The 16,246-nt window shown below is 42.9% G+C and overlaps 1 protein-coding gene across 3 annotated transcripts in view; it reads left to right on the top strand.

The window, feature by feature from the left end:
• PPEF1 (protein phosphatase with EF-hand domain 1) overlaps positions 1-16,246 on the top strand; it is a 37,544-nt gene that overhangs the window by 6,179 nt on the left and 15,119 nt on the right. The window contains exons 1-7 of one of the 3 annotated variants that reach the window (XM_080576441.1): positions 213-673; positions 1,536-1,678; positions 5,502-5,688; positions 8,426-8,553; positions 9,294-9,345; positions 14,175-14,338; positions 15,684-15,798. In XM_080576441.1, the coding sequence (XP_080432567.1) occupies positions 5,616-5,688; positions 8,426-8,553; positions 9,294-9,345; positions 14,175-14,338; positions 15,684-15,798 (532 nt within the window). In that variant the 5' untranslated portion in view covers positions 213-673; positions 1,536-1,678; positions 5,502-5,615. Of the gene's footprint in view, positions 1-212; positions 674-1,535; positions 1,679-5,501; positions 5,689-8,425; positions 8,554-9,293; positions 9,346-14,174; positions 14,339-15,683; positions 15,799-16,246 lie in introns of those variants that run through there. The other 2 variants (XM_080576440.1, XM_080576439.1) reach the window with 2 other exon arrangements.

Raw genomic sequence — 16,246 nt, 5'->3', positions numbered from 1 at the left:
GTCACAACCTTATGGGGAAAACGTGTGCATGGAGAGCACCCAAATCACTAATGTATGGACACAGTGCCTCATGGCAGCTTCAGCTGGCAGCATTTCTTTCCTTAGGAGCTTTCATAATCATGCCAGTCACATCAGGTAACCAAATACCCAGACGGTCGGTACGTCTTTTTTTTTTTTTTTTTTCCCTGTGTTGTACTAGATCTGCTAAAATGCAAATCATTGCCTCATCGCGGCGGAAAGGCCATTCCTCTTGAGAGAGGCCATGTGACTTGAGATGTGAAGCCAATAACTTCAGCCCATCCCTGTCTCTGCCTGAGATTCGGGAGGCACGGTGACAAAACAGGTCTCCAACAGCACACAAACAGCGCAGCCGGAGGGCTGCAGCCATCAGCTTTCACATCGGGCTGGACGATGAAAATGGCATTTTCCCCTGACTGCTTCTGAGGAGCAGGGCTCAAGAAATTTCCCCTCGTGAAGCTGAATAAACAGGTGGGAAGCCAGTGCGTTGCCAGCTTCAGAGCCCCTGGGAGAACCGGAGTACCTGTTCTGCTGAGCTGCACCCTCATTATGCAGTTCTGGTTCCAAAAAGGGACGGCTTTGTCTTTAAAAGGAAGCTTCTAAGGGTACTCGTGGAAAAAAATCTCTGTACTGCTGAAGAAGAAATAAAAAACAGGTAAATTCTTTGCGTCAGGTATATATCTTTTTTCTTAGCTCACTTTTAAGGAGCAAATTGCCTACATCCTATGTCTATGCAGTGAGTGACAGAGCTGTGTGGTACTAATTATAATTCTGCTCTGAGAAAAAGCAGTGTGCTGCAAACTATGAAGTTTGACCTGGACTGAATCCGTTATCCAGAACTTCTGAGTATTGATGAGATCAAATAGCTCTGAGGCTACCATATTTCATGTAGTTTTTCCTTTAGGGAAAAAAAAATGATGATAATCTGGAACCTTGTTCTGATGCTTAACTTAAACTTCATTAAAACCAATATAAATTTCATCTGAAGCATGGCTTTCATTTGTAAATTGGCTCAAATTTCAACACATTTATTCTGGAGCTTTGCTTTTTAGCCTATTTCCCCTTTGAAGTAAGGAGAATGGATGTCATGGGATGTCGTCAAACTCCTGCTCATTATCTGCCCGACAGTCGTCATTCAGATTTCCCACTTCCTCTAGGATAATAAGCTACAACTGTTGTTGAATTTTATGCTCCTGTTGGGCCTCCAGTCAATAGAAATAATTTTGCATTGGGATTTTGAGTTTTCTCCTTGCTTCCTATAAGATTCTTCATCTAGAGGCATTTAATGTTTCTGAAAAGAGAAATGGTAGCTTCTTTTATATTTAAAGGTGATCTACGCCCTATTTTTGTGCTTGTATTTGCTTAACGCCCCCCCTCCCCCAGTCTTTCTGTGCAAAACTATGAGGCTGCTTGCTTTGTTTATTTTCTACACAAAACCTGCAAATGTTTTGTGTAAATGTATCACCCTTTTGATTGTGGATTACGTGAACTGACTTTCTCCCATCATTTTCCTGCAGATTCTCTTTGGACTTGCATGCAGTTCCTGAACTGAGTGATTGTTTGAACAATCTCTGCATGTTCACACCTTGTGGATCTTGCTTTTACTTACTTTTGCAGTGCGTTTTTGGGCTCAGGAATATGAGTCCACCTTAAGGAGCTGGTATGTCTTCATCCTGTTCTCTTTCAGTGAGGCTTTGCTGTTTTTCCAGTGTTGCTGCATCCATTCTGTATTGATTCCTGGCCCAAACATTAAGATCTATCAACAGCCATTGCCAGAAGTGATTCCAGCAGCTCTGTAGAGAGCTTAGCTTTGCTTCTCTGAGCAGGCTGAAGAATTTTTTTTCTGCTATGTGCTTGAAACAAATATGTTGAAACAAAAAGCCTTTCTCCTTTCTTTCTCTCACCTAATAGGAACGTCAGTTTTTCCCATGGGTATAAAATAACAGAGAGCTAAACACATACTGTTTTGCCAATGTTTGATCTTACTGTGTCACCCCTTGGTTGGCCAAACTCAGTGATGATTTACAAAATGACTGCTCTGGTGGTCCACAGCCAGGCTCTTTTTCACTGCATTAGTTGACTGTGGTGGCTTCATCCCACTTTCTGCAGAGTGAGTCTTTCAGCTAATGAATCTAAATAATTTCTAGATCCTTCACCTTGGCAATCCCAACTCTGGCAGTAAAGCAGTTCTGAAGAGCTATCCCTCTAACGGTACTGACCTGGAGGTTGTGATTTTGTGCCTGGGGTTCTCTTTTCTAGGTTATTTTGCTCTTTCCTCCTTCACTCCTTCAGCAATGCACAGAAGAAAATCCATCATAAACCGATTTCTATATTTCTCAGTACTCTGCAGTTCTCATTTCTAATGGAAAGCATCTCAAAGTGAAGCCTGTGAGTCACAGAAAATTAAAACGTTCGTAGCGAGAAGACATCAAAACAAAGCCCCTGGCATTGGAAGCATCCATCCATCCACCTGATCTTTATGGGGAAAACTGTCCCTATCTCACCACCTCTGCACCCATATGTACCTTGTAATGCATGTTATGGGAGCAGATGATAACTGCCTGTTAACAAGTATGGATGAGAGACAGTAGGGTAAGGAGGCACGTCGCTGGAGATAGCTATTGAAACAACTTGCAGGGCATGTAACATAGCTATGGAAGTTTCATCCAAATCAAAATAAAAGGAGGAACCTTTTGTTCTTTGTTTATCAAAGGTAAGAAATAAATGGAATAAAGAGTCAGAAGTTAAAGCCTAGTGGCTCTCATTCATATGCCTTCTATATCCACAAGCTTGACCTAGACCTAGCTCACACTTGTCTATATTAGTGTGGCTTATCCAAATTTAAAAGATGCACTAGGCTTGAAGGGACAGCTCTCTGCCCAAAGGACCTGCAGCCTGATTTCATTAAAAGTCAGCTATAAATCTTTACGAGATTTCCATTATTTTTGAGGCAGCCTGGTCTTTACGTGACTGATAAGCTGAAGGCATGATTGATTTGGGGCAGCACCTATTACATCCGTATCAAATGCTGCCGGTTCGTCGTCTCCGTAAATCAGGCTCTTGGCAGCTCAGGATCTGACAGCCAGGTTTCTGAATGCTTGCTGCAGCTCAGCCTTCAGTGGCTCCCACCCCGAAGAAGAGCAGGATGTACCCCTCCTGCCTAGCCTGCTGCATGTCTGTAGGCATGGTTGGAGCAACATTTTATTTTGCTTCAGTGGATGGGCCATGTATTCATTGCCTGTCCGATCACAAATATGCCTTTTTGCTGAACTGAGGGAAATGTAGCAATTTCTTGGAGTTATATCTAGAAATGGGATGGATCACTGGCCTGTTGGTACTGAATTATTGTCTGCTCTTTAGTGAACACGACAGGCTCTCTTAAAGGTGAATTATACAGTATCCAGAATGCTAACACAGCATTATGGCCCAAATTCTTATCCAGCTACCTTCTGTCACTGAAGCCTTTTCTGATACCTTGAGATAAAGCCCAACTTTCCATTTCACCTGGAAACACTTCGGGGAATTTTGTAATGGCAGATGATTGTTCACCAGCCACCACTGCATTGCATTGTAAATATTTTCATAGATATCACTCTAACATTTTAAACACTTGTTTTTCAACCTTCTTACCCATGGAAGGCCTTTGTGGTCTTTGCCTGGTATTTTAATACGTGTTTGCCCAGGAAGGCAGGGTTTGGCACAGAGCAGGAGCTACCTTGAACTGATGTACCTGAGGGAAAAGAAGGGGGACTTCTTCCTCTGGAGATGCTTGGTTAGGAGCAAAGAGGAGCTTTTGCCTGGAGGAGACACTGGCTCTTTCCGCAGTGGGTTGTTCCGATTGTTCATGGTCCTTTAGTCTGACCAGAAGAGCAGAAAGTGAATTCACTGAGCCCGGGTGGAGGCTGTGCTGGAGGCTTCAACAGGTGAGGCTGTGCAGGGGTCTGGAGATGTGGGCTGGCTGCCAGGACAGCTCTGTAGCCACCTGAGAAGCCATCAGGAAACAAGGCAGTAGGTTGAACAGTGGCTATGTCCACTTTAGGATACAGACATTTGGGACCGAAGATGATGATTCCCCAAGCTTTGAGTGCATGGCTTCATTTACTGCTATAGCGTAAAATTTCTGTTCCTGTCTCTCTTCATTAATCCTTCACTCAAAATGATGCTGGAAGTCAAAGAATTTAGAGGCAGGAGGAGGGAAGAGTGGGGACGACTGGGAGAGAAGCCCAAGTGTTTGCAAGTAGGGTGCCATGGTCCTTCAGGTGGCCTCGCTTGCCTGGGTCAGCAGGGCACTGGTGGTTCTGTTTGGGGCTCACGTTCCCCGGTTGCTCAGGACGCGCTGCCCTGCCCCTGAGCGCAGGTGATCTTGCTGGAGCAAGGCTGAAATCGTAAGCTCTGGTTTGGTCTTGGTCTTCAGATCGCAGCTCAAATCGTGACTGGCTGGTGTGAGATGGTCTAGTGAAGACTCCTCTTTCTCTGAAGGGGGCATGTGAGGAGGTGGTATTCAGGGCAGTAGCAATGGTCTGGAGAGAAAAGTCGAGCCATTGGCAGTATCAGTGCTGTGTTTGGTGATGTCAAAGTCATTGCTTGGCTCAAAATTAATACAACAGCACTTTTTTGGATTTCAGTTTTCCTTTAGAGGGAAGAAAAGCAGAGTCCATAAACCCCAAAACCTAAGGTTCTTCTTTCCTGAAGTAAATATTGACTTAGAAGGTGGCAGACATCACAAAATGTAGTTTATTTATTGAAATCAGGGGTCTTTTTAGAATGTTTCTGTAGAGATGCAACAGAAAATTTGATATTTTATTTAAATGAAATCTGATTATGAAGCAATTTGCTATGCCACTGTTTCTCCTTGTAAAGTGGTTGGTGGGTATCATTTTATTGTGTATAAATCTGTGGTGGGGATTTCTGTTCATCTGGAATCTATGAGAAAACTTTCTTCTCTCTGTAAACAAACTGATAAACAGCATTAGGACACTGAGGGATAAAGGGATAAATGGGATGCTAAGGTACTTTTTCAAATCAGTAGAGTGTTAGGAGCACTGGGGTTTGTTCTTTTTTATTTGTTGTTTTTTTTTCTTTTGCTTGTTTGTAGTAACATCAGATGTAATTTCAAGTCCTTAATATTCCTCAGCTCCAATTTTCAAATCACAAGAATAAAAAGCAACACGCCTGTTTAGTTACTTGTCTGTAGTAGTGAGGCTTTAAATAACTATGCTTCGGACTAAGAAATCACCGGTGCACATTAACATTTCAGCTAACATGTTGGGAGCAAACTGTATTCATCTCTGAGTTCATCTGTCTTGAGTGCAAGTTGATGGTGATCGGATCTGGGAAAAAAAAATGGTTTAAAAAAAATGGTTTATTAGTTCGGTTTTTATGGGATGTGCTGTGAAGTCATTAGTGATGAGCTGTAGGTACTTTACATTCTGTGTTGTCAAGCCCTTTTTTTTTCCTCTCCTTCCCTCCCCTTCTCTTGGCAGTGACAAGAGGAGCACAGGAGCCCTCCTCGTGGCTGAAGGACCAACATGAGCGATGCACGTAACGCTAACAGCAAGAGACACATGCTTCCTACCAGCGGTCGTTAAAACCAGGCAATGGAGCACATCGTCACAGACATGGGGTGCAACGCTTCCATAGATGACAGAGCTGAAAGCAAGTCAGAAAAAGGTGAGCGCTCCCATCATCTCCACGTCAGAGGTGTTCTCTCCGTACCACTGGAAGAGGATTACGTGATAATATTTCCCCCTAGTCCTGTTGTCAAATGTTTGCTCAGAGAAAATTTCCCCCCCCCCAGATTTTCTTTATTTAAAGGAGTGCATAGTTTTCAGATGCTGGCTGAGGTCAGGAGGCAACTGCAGAGCACCTATAGCATCTATGCATTGGGTTGGAAAAGATTGATACAGAACAGAAGTTAAATTTCAGGCACATGCTCGCTCACTCTGGCACTGACAAAGCATATAGGGTATGGGATTGAGGGGGGCTTTTTGTGGCTTTTCACAACATGGGGTTCCTGGGTAAACTGCTCCCATTTCCCTGCTGCTGGGGGACCCTGATAATGAAACAAATGCAATGAAATAGAGCTACTACAATGAATCCCCAAACGGACCTTCTGCCATGTAAGTCTGGCCTGAAATTCTTCCTGATAGCCGTTGAGGCTGTTGGTGGGAAGTCCCCATAATACATGAATAAACATTCAATTTAAAAATTGATGTATTGGCCCCCTGCTTTTCAACGCAGCACACCCGGACTTTGCACAGGCAAGAGGGGCACGGGGTTGTCTCAGAGACCCTTGTTCTGACCCTTTGTATTCTTTTTCAAGGTTTGATGTTAAAACGTTTACAGGTCTGCTGGGAGCTGTGGTACGTGGCGCCATGCATTGTCTTAGATTATTACACCAAACAGCACTGGTTGAAAAGGAAGGCACTGTTGGGCTGGAGTCCTAGACCCATCCATAAAGGAAGGATGGGGTCCTACCTTTTCGGTTTTGCATGCCATGCACATACGTGCCTTGTAAGACCACAGAAACAGGTTACTTGGGAATATTTCTGAGGGTGCAAAAACTCAGAGAGGCCATGAGGAACTGAACTCCTTTCTCAGCCTACAACCAACGCTACATGTTGGTGTGGAGCCAGGCTCTGCTATCACAAAGCTGGCTTATAACTCTGTGTGTTTGTTTCATAATGACTTGCCCTCTCCCATTGCTGGGTGGTAGTCCTTTTGCTCTTCAGCAGTAGTCAAATTATGCAAAACCATCATTATATCTGCAGTCTGAGGCTGTACATCCTTCTAATGCATTAATAACATAAATTTAATGGATACTTGGTGGTGTAGAGATCTTCTGCAACTGGTGATTTATTTTGCAGATGCAGTTTAGCCTAGTGTGAAAATCATGTTCCGTTTTAGTCCTGAGAATAACAATGCTGTAGTAAGTACAATTTAAAAAATGAGAGGAAATCAGGAGGATTTTTCTAGGAGGGATAAGATGTCTGTAGGGTAGGAGTCCTTGCTGATTTCGGCCTTGTCTGCACTAGAAAACTTTAGCAATTTAACTGTGCCACATAGTTGTTAATGGTAAAATAAGCAAACAACATGCTATTATGGCACCTGTAAAGATTTTTATTTTAAAAATTCTATAGTGTTATACATATTAATAGAGTCACATCTCCACAGAGGTTATTCTTCACTTGTATAGCTGTCAGTTTAAGAAAAAGAATCATTCCCATTCAGAGGGTGCCACTCATCCTAGTCTTATCATCCCTGGTATGTGCGATCAGCTGAAATAATTGACAAGTGTAAACTGTTGTTCCTCTAGTGCAGAGCTTTTCTTTGCTGTTTTGCAGGGGGAAAAAAAAAAAAAAAAGCACTACTCTGGATTGTTGGCTATTATTCATTGCTTTGGTTTGGTTTTAGTATCAGCTGTTCATTTTAGCAATTTTAGTAAAATACCAGCGTATTAGTGTTAGGATGTAAGTGTTGTTTTTAGTTTCCTCTTCTTTCTCTTTCACGAAGTTGCAGTGCTGTGCAGCGATGGTTGTATCAAACCCTGGAGTTCTGGAGAACATCTTGGTTTTCTTCCCCTGTTTCTCCTGATCATGTCTGCTCAGAAATGAGCAGTGGTTCCTGCCAGCATCAGGAGCTCAGATCAATGTATTCCTTTGGTCCTTGTTCCTTCGATAGCATCGTCCTGCAGCTGCTTTGACTTGTTCCCCCAAGATCAGAAACATAAAGACTTTTTGTGTGTGTGTCTTATGCTGAGCTGTTAAGGGTGAGTAGCCCTGAAGCTCCTTGAAAAGAGGTATAAGCTGCAGGGCTGGAGGCAAAGGCTGTTTGTAAACGATACTTTGTACATCAATATATGTGCACAATACTGTTTGTAAACATTTTATCCCAAGTTTTTTATTTTGCTGGCTTGCTGATATAGCTGGGCAGGCAAAAACTTTCTATTAAGTGAGGTTCTTACAAACTTTGTCATTACACGAAGGTCATGTTACAGCTTGCAAAGTCTGAAGCTTTTTACTGCAGCTTGGTAAAGAAATACATTTCTTTAGTAGGCAAAATTGATCTTCTTTCCTCACCTTCTCTAAACCCACATACTGCCCATCAGCTGAACATGGCAGACTTCTTAGATGCGTACTATCTTCAGGACAAAGAAATGGGGAAGGTTTCTAATAATATAGACTTGAGCAAGTCAGCCAGTTTGGGATCTGTCCCTCAAGACAGAAACAATCGATGCATCATGTATTCATTATAAAAAAACATTTTTTCAGTCTTATTTTTACAGACCTCCATCTTAATGCTGACTGTGCACAATGGACTGAATTTGTCATCTGTCTGCAAAGTTCTGCAAAGGTAATGCATGTTTTCATTGACGATTGCACTGATCCATTGCCTTCTCTTTCGACAGCAATTAAAGCTGCTGTTCTCATCCAGAAATGGTACCGCTCTACAAGGGCCCGGCTAGAGATCAGTCGCCGCTATTCTCTGACTATCTTTCAGTCAATCGAATATGCTGATGAGCAAGATCAAGCACAGGTTTGTAATCTTCAGTTCTTCCTGTACAAGCAGCTGTGTTATTCCCAGAGCACAAACAAAATGGATACGAGACTGTTTCTCCCTACAAAGCTGTGTCCTGAATAGTAAAACCACTTCCCTGCCTCACACATGAACTAGTTAAGTCGTGTGTGTGTGTGTGTATGTATATAAAACTACATAAGCAGCAGGACACCATTCTGCCCATACAACCACATCTAGGTTAGAAGTTCCTGTAGGATGGCTCTGTTAGCCAGGGACTGCATGTCGTTGCGCTGTGGGTGATCTGAAATGAGTCAGCAAGGCAAGACATGTGCAACAGAGAAACAGAGATATCAATATCTCAGCACATCAGCCCAGGCTTCCTTTCAGGGTCAGTACTGGGTATTAGGAGCTTCTAAGGCTTTGTGTTCAACCTCGCATCAGTCTAAAGTGAGTTGGGTGAATAGTGGCTGTTTGTTTCTATTGACTGTAAAGGAAGACTAGGCAAATATTCTGGATGATGGGCAAGATGAATTACACCCCAAAAAATCAGCAACATTGATGTAGTCCTGGAATTTTCTATGTCTTCAAATAATGTCAACCTGCTGCTGTAGAGGTGATGCTATGGGAACATACAGTAGTGTCACAGATCCCTCTGCATGGAAAACTGCTAATATATGACTAAGGAAAGAGAATGTTAATGCTTGTTGGATCCCCTGTACTGATCAGTATGTGTTTGTTCTTTTCTTTTCCTTATTCAGCTAGCCAGCTTTTTCACATTTATGCTGGAGCGCTATGCTGATCCTGATGCAGGTAAGGATAAAAGTCAAAGTAAAATGAAGATTCTGTTTGAAAACCTTATGTGAGAGAAGTGAATTTTCTATGTAATGTTTACAGCCTGTGGCACATGCTGGGATGAGATTTGCTTTCCCAAATATTGCTCTAAGAATTTGGTCCTGTTAAGTATTGACTCCACTCAATATCTGTGCAATGAGTCAAGATGTCAGATGGGAATGGATCCCCGTTGTCCTTTATAAGAACACTCAGAGGTGCTCAGAGTGCTTTCTTACATGTCACTGCCACTGAGCTGTTCTCGTGGTAGTCCTACTGTCCAATTTGCACAGTTTTCTATGCATGTTTTTCTTAGACTATGAGACATGACTATGCAGAAAAAGTGTGACTAGTTGGTTTAGGGGAGGTGTAATCAAACAAAGAGGTGGTTTTGTTCTTCCTTTTCCTTTATTTTTTTTTTTCCTAAAGTAGTTTTGGACCACTTTTAAACTTAATTTATTCCAGATTTTGCTACAAAATGTACCAGTATGTGAATGATTAAAAATGAAATAAAATTAAACTGCTGGGGATAAATGTTTATCTGAGCTTTAACTGAGATGGTTACTAACCTTTAATTTCTGAAGTGTTTGGGGATGCTTGGACAAAACTTACTTTTAAGTCAAGCTTGACAGAACGACAGATTGAAAGTGACTCCCTAAAGCCAGAAAAGGAACACCGACTTCCTGAACAAATTGAGAAAAGATTTAATCTCAGCCCTATTAAAAAGGAGGCTGCCCCCTTCCTATTCAATTACAAGAGAATATACTTTCTTCTTCATCTGGTCCAGCCACAGAATACACCAATTAAAATTTGCACAAGACACTTTGATAGCAGGCTAATACCATCACCAAAACCGTAAGTGGTTCAGTGTTCTAATGACAACCATTAGAAATTGTAGTCTTTCTCTCTTAAATACTTTAGAGTGCCTCTCTGTGCTCTGCAGAGAAAGAAATTGTATTTGAGCCTTGCTGCAAAGCCAAGACAGATGATACAGTTGTCCTTCCTTTGATTATTTTTTTTTCCATTATCGTCTTATTCTGAAAAAAGTCATTTAACTTCCTGGGAAGGAAGTGGAAAATTTAAAGAAAATAAAACACTGCTCACTTCATCTACTTCTGTATGCTGATGGTGACCTCAGTTCAGCTTTGTCACCTGAGCGAGGAGGAAAATTCTAGTGCTAGGTCTGGGATTTGGTACAGGAGTGTTAATCTCTACTTTCATTATCATATTAAAAGGGAATTTTACAACTGCTTATCGTAGATATGATTTATCCACGTTTTCAACCGTGCCTATTGACAGAAGGAATTAACACAACTGAGGTGCCTCCAGTGACTTGCTTGGGCACAGGACGTGACTGTACAGAGCGCCCTGCCTCATAGGCTGTCCGTTGCTGTCACCGCACGGGTGACCTGTTCCTTGGTCTTGCAGATATTAGCAATCGTATAGGTGGTTAAGGCTGACACACATGATAAAGAATGTATTTTATGGTAAAGCTCCTCTTTGTCTTGATTGCTTAAAATTTACATCTGTCAGGACTGAAGTTGTTAAGGCTTGGTATCTGCTCCAAGTACTTTATTTTGGTCTTGTTTTGTTTTGTTTTGTTTTGTTTTTTTCTCCCTTTCTAATAAGCACCCTGTGTTACAGATACCAGAACCAAAAACGATACAGAAAGATTGTGTAAGATATATGTTTAATACAGAGGCAGTCCAGGGTCTTCTGCACAAAGGATTTTTCTGACGTCTTGAATGAGAAATTGCATATTGAACTTGTGTTGCCTGGTTTGTGGTTAAGTTTGTCCAACAGCTGGCCGTGTGCATTCCTCACTTCAAGCTCTCGCTTGCCTGCGCCGCTGCATGACCTTTGCAGTACTTGTGCCTACGCCAGTGATTTAAGCAAAATCTGTGCCAAATAGAGAGATTCCTTAATGAACTGCTTCCATTTCTGCTGGATCACGGTCTTAAGATGGGAGCCACTGTGAGTGTAAACATAACAAGCAGAAAGCTTTCAAATTAGCTTTGCCATTCCCAAGCATTTTCTAAAACCCACAATTCTTTGATTTTTTTATTTTTTTTCATCGGTGTCTGGTCACTTAAATTAGGGTGATAGCACATTGTTCAAAAGCCTTCTCCAAGAACATAGCAAATAATGTTCTTACAAGAGCACAGGTTGCCTGTTCTTCTCTGTATGTGACGATGAGAAAGCTACCTGAAGATTTTGTGATCCCTGTTTTTCATTACATTATAAACCCCTCAGGACTCCTCTATTCATCTTGGAATCTGCTTGTTCAGAATGTGTTTTTTCAGAGAAAGAAAGCAGTCACCGTGTCATTAACAAGGTAGTGCTTTTGATGTGATTGTTTGTGTTATACCCTGAAGCTCTTTTCATCCTCTCGTCCTGCTTAAGATGTCAGAGCAGTTGGAGTTGCAATTGGGATATTGCGTAGCTGTGTGTTGTTCTTGTTCTGCTGGTGATTAAAGGCTATTTCTCAAGGGTTGGCAGGAAGTAAGAATTAAAATGTTTTCCATCCTACACTTCTCTCCATCCATTAAAAACAAAAAAATCTGTGTACCTACTCAGCCTTTCAGTCAAGAGATCTCCAGTCAGACGAACAAAAGTGCTTTTCCAGCAAAAGGTGACCCATTTACTCACTCTTTTGTGTGCACACCAAGGGTGAGAAGGCTGCAAATGTGTTCTGGGCAAAGTGATGGGACTGGGAGTCCAAGGCACTCCTGTGTGTGCCTCTCAGGGTCCCTGGGCCACCTCCCAGAGCCTTCCTTCGAAAAGGAACTGAGTAAGTCTTGCTCTCTGCAGCTTCGCACCCCACCACACCTTCCTTACAGCACTGACATCCTTCCGAAGCTTTTTGCACAGAGTGATTCTTGCAGTGGGGAATAAGCCACAGCCTGCAGCTTGCTGCACCAGGACCAGTGTGAAGGAACAGATGTTTGGGGCACAAAGGAAATCTTCATCCTCTTCTTGGACTCCTGGTCCATCTGCCATTAACTTTATGTCTTGTGCATCAGTGCCTGGAGGATGTCAGAGCACTCCTTGGGAGCTGGAGGTGCTCTCTGGGCTTTTGTGTTTGTTTAATGTGGAGTATGGCCACTGGCAGCCCTGCGGGGTCTGCAAGTAGGGGCCAGCACACGCTAATCCCCAGGCTGCATTAGGACACCCATTACTGGAAGAGGTGCTGACTGCTCCCGGATGAGACATCCTGTGCAGGAAGGAGCCTTAAAATCAAGCTGAAAGACTGCCCGAGGAGATGTAAGAGCACCATAAGGCTAATGACCACGGCTGGCTTTTGATTCTTCATCCAGAGGCAGAAAACAGGGTGTGCTTTGCAGAGTTGTGCCCTGCGGGGAAGGAGATTGGGTTTCCCAGCCTGGACACCTGCCCGAAGGGAGCACAGGCGGTGAGGAAGGCCGGTCTGTGCTCAGAGGGGAAGGAAGGGTCGCCTGCTGCGAGCAGGATGGGGGGGACGGAGGGGGAGCAGGCGTGGGCAGGTGCCTGTGCGGCTGGAAACGCTGAGAAGACCGCTGACACTGGAGGAGTCACAAGAGGAGAGCCTCTGGCCAGGACTTGGTGGGAACTCCAAACCCTGCACACCTCGTCCTTTCCTGCAGCCTGCATCCATCTGCATGGCTGCACACAGAGGGTGCTGATCAGCTCGCAGCAGAGCAGCTGATAAGAAACAGTTCTGTTTTTAAACCCAGAGCTGATAAAAAGGTTGCTTTTTATCTGCTTATTTCTTTAATATGAATTTTATGCAGGTAAAAGACAAGCTGGCCTTCATGGATCTCATAATTTATGAGGCCACGTGCAGGTTTTGGCTGCTGTGTGTTTTGAGTCACAGCCACAGGTATTCCTTCAGCAACAAATAATGTATCTTCATTTCCAGTTGCAGGGTTACAAAAACCTTACCGTCAGCCCAGCAAAAAGTGTTTCCGACAATCACCTCACGCAAGCAGCTCTGCAACAGCAGCCTGCAGAACACTGTCTTTTAGGGCTCTGAGTGTCTCTGTTAGAATAAGAGATGATAAAGACAGTCTGCAAGGAGCAAACAGTGCAATCGGTTGTTCACTCAGTTGTATATCAAGGGTATGCAAGAAAATATTGGATTGAAGCAATTAGCAATGCTCCTGCTTTCTCCATCTTCAGGAAAATGAGAAGAAGCTGGCTTTGCTTACTTTCTGCCTTCCAGTGGTTTTATGGCAGCCACCCAAGAGCTGGCATTGTCTCCTCATATCAGAAGGGAGCGCTATGCAGTCAGCTGTGAAGGAACACTGCTTGGCTGCTGGCTTTTTTAATACTCAGTGAGCTGCTGGTATTTAGCCTATTTTTTTAATGTAAAAAACAAAAGCAACACGAGCACCTCTTTAGAACTGGTATTAACTGTGTAATCTTGAACTGTAAGCAGGTGACAGTCCCTGGATGATCGCACACGACTTTTGAATCTCCTTGTTTTGTGGGGGAAGGAGAAAGCCTGTGACAGACTGAGTTCTCGTTACCTAAGAGATCACGTTGCTCCACAGCGTCGGTGCAAAGTATTTTGCATCCTGACCAGAGATGCCGGTTGTTGGGACGGTGGCTTTGCCTGGTTTTGTTTGGTTGTGTTTGTTTCTGGTTTTGTTTAGTATCGTGGGTCAGTCTGGGGAAACCCGGAGCTGCTCCACTGTACAAGGTAGGAGCTGGCTGCTCCAATACTGTGGCAAGGAGGGCATCAGAAACATTCGCTGGTTCTGGTCACTCTGTTACAGCCCTATGGGAGACTGCTGGAGTTTCCTCATTCCTGTTCTTCCCTCTTGTTGCAGTTGCTGACGCTTCCATCAGCCCCTCTGTTTCTCACCAGGCTGACTCATATCTAACTGAATATGAAAACATCGAGGTTCCAGACTCCTACTGCGGACCACGACTCTCGTTTCCCCTTACTCTTGCAGATGCCAATGCTCTTCTTCATGCTTTCAAGGACGGACAGGTACGTTGCAACTAGGTTTTGTTCATTTGTTTTACCTCTCTGTTAGATTGAAACCCCACAGTCAGTTGAATATAAGGCTAAACCGGTGCTCAAAGAGATATTTCTGCCTTCCTTTCCATCCCACTGCTCTTTGCTGCTAACCCTCAGTGGTCACACAGGTACGTGGTGAGCTGTCCTAGGAATCCAGTCAGGTTGGGAGCTAACCCGACAAAACCCAAAGCACCGCTTCTCAGTTCCCAGGTTTGATTCATTTTTCCCCCCATGCTTTAAGGATGAATTCAGTTGCAGGGATTAAGCACCTCATTCCAGTGTGCAAGACCCCACTGCAATGGGGAGAGTGAATATAAAGTGTGGCCAACGTGCTAGCACAGATCTCATGAGCTCTGGCTGCCACTGCTTTACTTGGCAGGGCTTGGCTTGAACTCATGATCATTTGTGCTTAACAATATACTGTATATAAGGGATAACTTTGGGGTTATATAAGGGGTCTACCTTTGCTTTTAATTTACTGAATAATGTTTTGTTTCCCCCCTAATTTTCTGTGGAGGCTGATCTTAAAAGTAGCACAATATAAAGCTCATGATAAATGAGCCCACCGAGAATTCACGTTGCTGTGGTTGGCATTTTAGTAAGGGAATTATTATATGCAATTGGCCTTTTTTGTTTGTTTTAAAAACATTAATCTTGAAGAGTTAGTTTGTAGTTCATCCATCTGTGTTTGAATCAAATGTATTAAAAATCACTGACTGTCCAAATTATCGTAAGAAGCATTAGCAGGGAAGACCAGAAGAGCACTTTTACAGGAGCTACATCTCTTCTGAAAGGAGCAATCTTTGAAGGCTTAATGTTCCATTCTCATAACATCTTCACAATGAGCATTAACAAGGCAACCCTTGTTGGAGTTCCCTCTCCTTGGTATTTGTGCAGTTTGCTGAAATACCATTTATGGCCTTTGTTTTTGGTTTGTTTTCTTTTTACTGTATATCCTTTTTTTTTTTTTTCAGTTACTTTGAACAGATGACCTTAAGCAATGATTCTGAGTGCCGTATTACCCACTCTCTTACCATTTCTGTAGATGGGAAGAGTAGAAATGGTACACTAGAAATAAAATGGGAAAATATGAACAGCAAGCTCACTAAGCAAGTGCAAAGCTACCAACACTCCTCTAATTTCCAGCACTAAACCATGCAGCCTGTAACCATATTTAAGGAAGATCTGTAGTATAAATAATCTGATAGAGCTTCCTTGGCAATATGTGTGTAGTGCTAATAAAGCAGACAGACTTTACTGCTCCTCCTAAAAAGTCTTCCTTTTCTCCCTGTTTTTTTTTTTTTTTTTCCCATAGCTGCTTCACGCCCACTATGTACTGCAGCTGCTATGTGAAACCAGGAGGGTTCTCAAGGAGAAGCCAAATATCAACCTTGTTTCGGTTTCCTACTCCAAGGAGATAACCGTCTGTGGTAAGATGCCAAGGAAGATAACTGCTTTGGGCATTTATTATTTTTTTTTAATAAATGCATAAATGGGGGCAAACCAAAAAAAAAAATGTTCCTGAGTCGCACCGAGTGTATTTTTAAAAAGTCCCTCTCCTCCTCTTTCCTTTTCTTGTTAAAAGTTTCTGAATGAGTCAGTATTAGTTCAGTTAATACTTCAGTGCAGCTTAAATATTCCTGCACTTCCAGCTCTAAAGTGCCGCTAAGTACTATGATCACTGGCAGCGATTCTCAGTGCTTGCTCCTCTTACTGAGAAAAAGACTTTACCACGATAGTTTACTTACTGATGATTTTAATGAGGGTGTAATAGGAGTGGCAAATAAGGCCTTTCATAGACAGCATGGCTATCAAGAACAAATTGAAATGTATAATAAACCCTCATTTCTAAAGGGACCCAAGAGGATGCATCGGTCT

This window comes from Anser brachyrhynchus (genome assembly GCF_964034855.1).
Source record: "Anser brachyrhynchus genome assembly, chromosome: 1".
In the NCBI taxonomy this organism is placed as follows: Eukaryota; Metazoa; Chordata; class Aves; order Anseriformes; family Anatidae; genus Anser; species Anser brachyrhynchus.
Note: the sequence above shows the minus strand (reverse complement) of the source record. Positions and strands in the feature narration are given on the sequence as shown.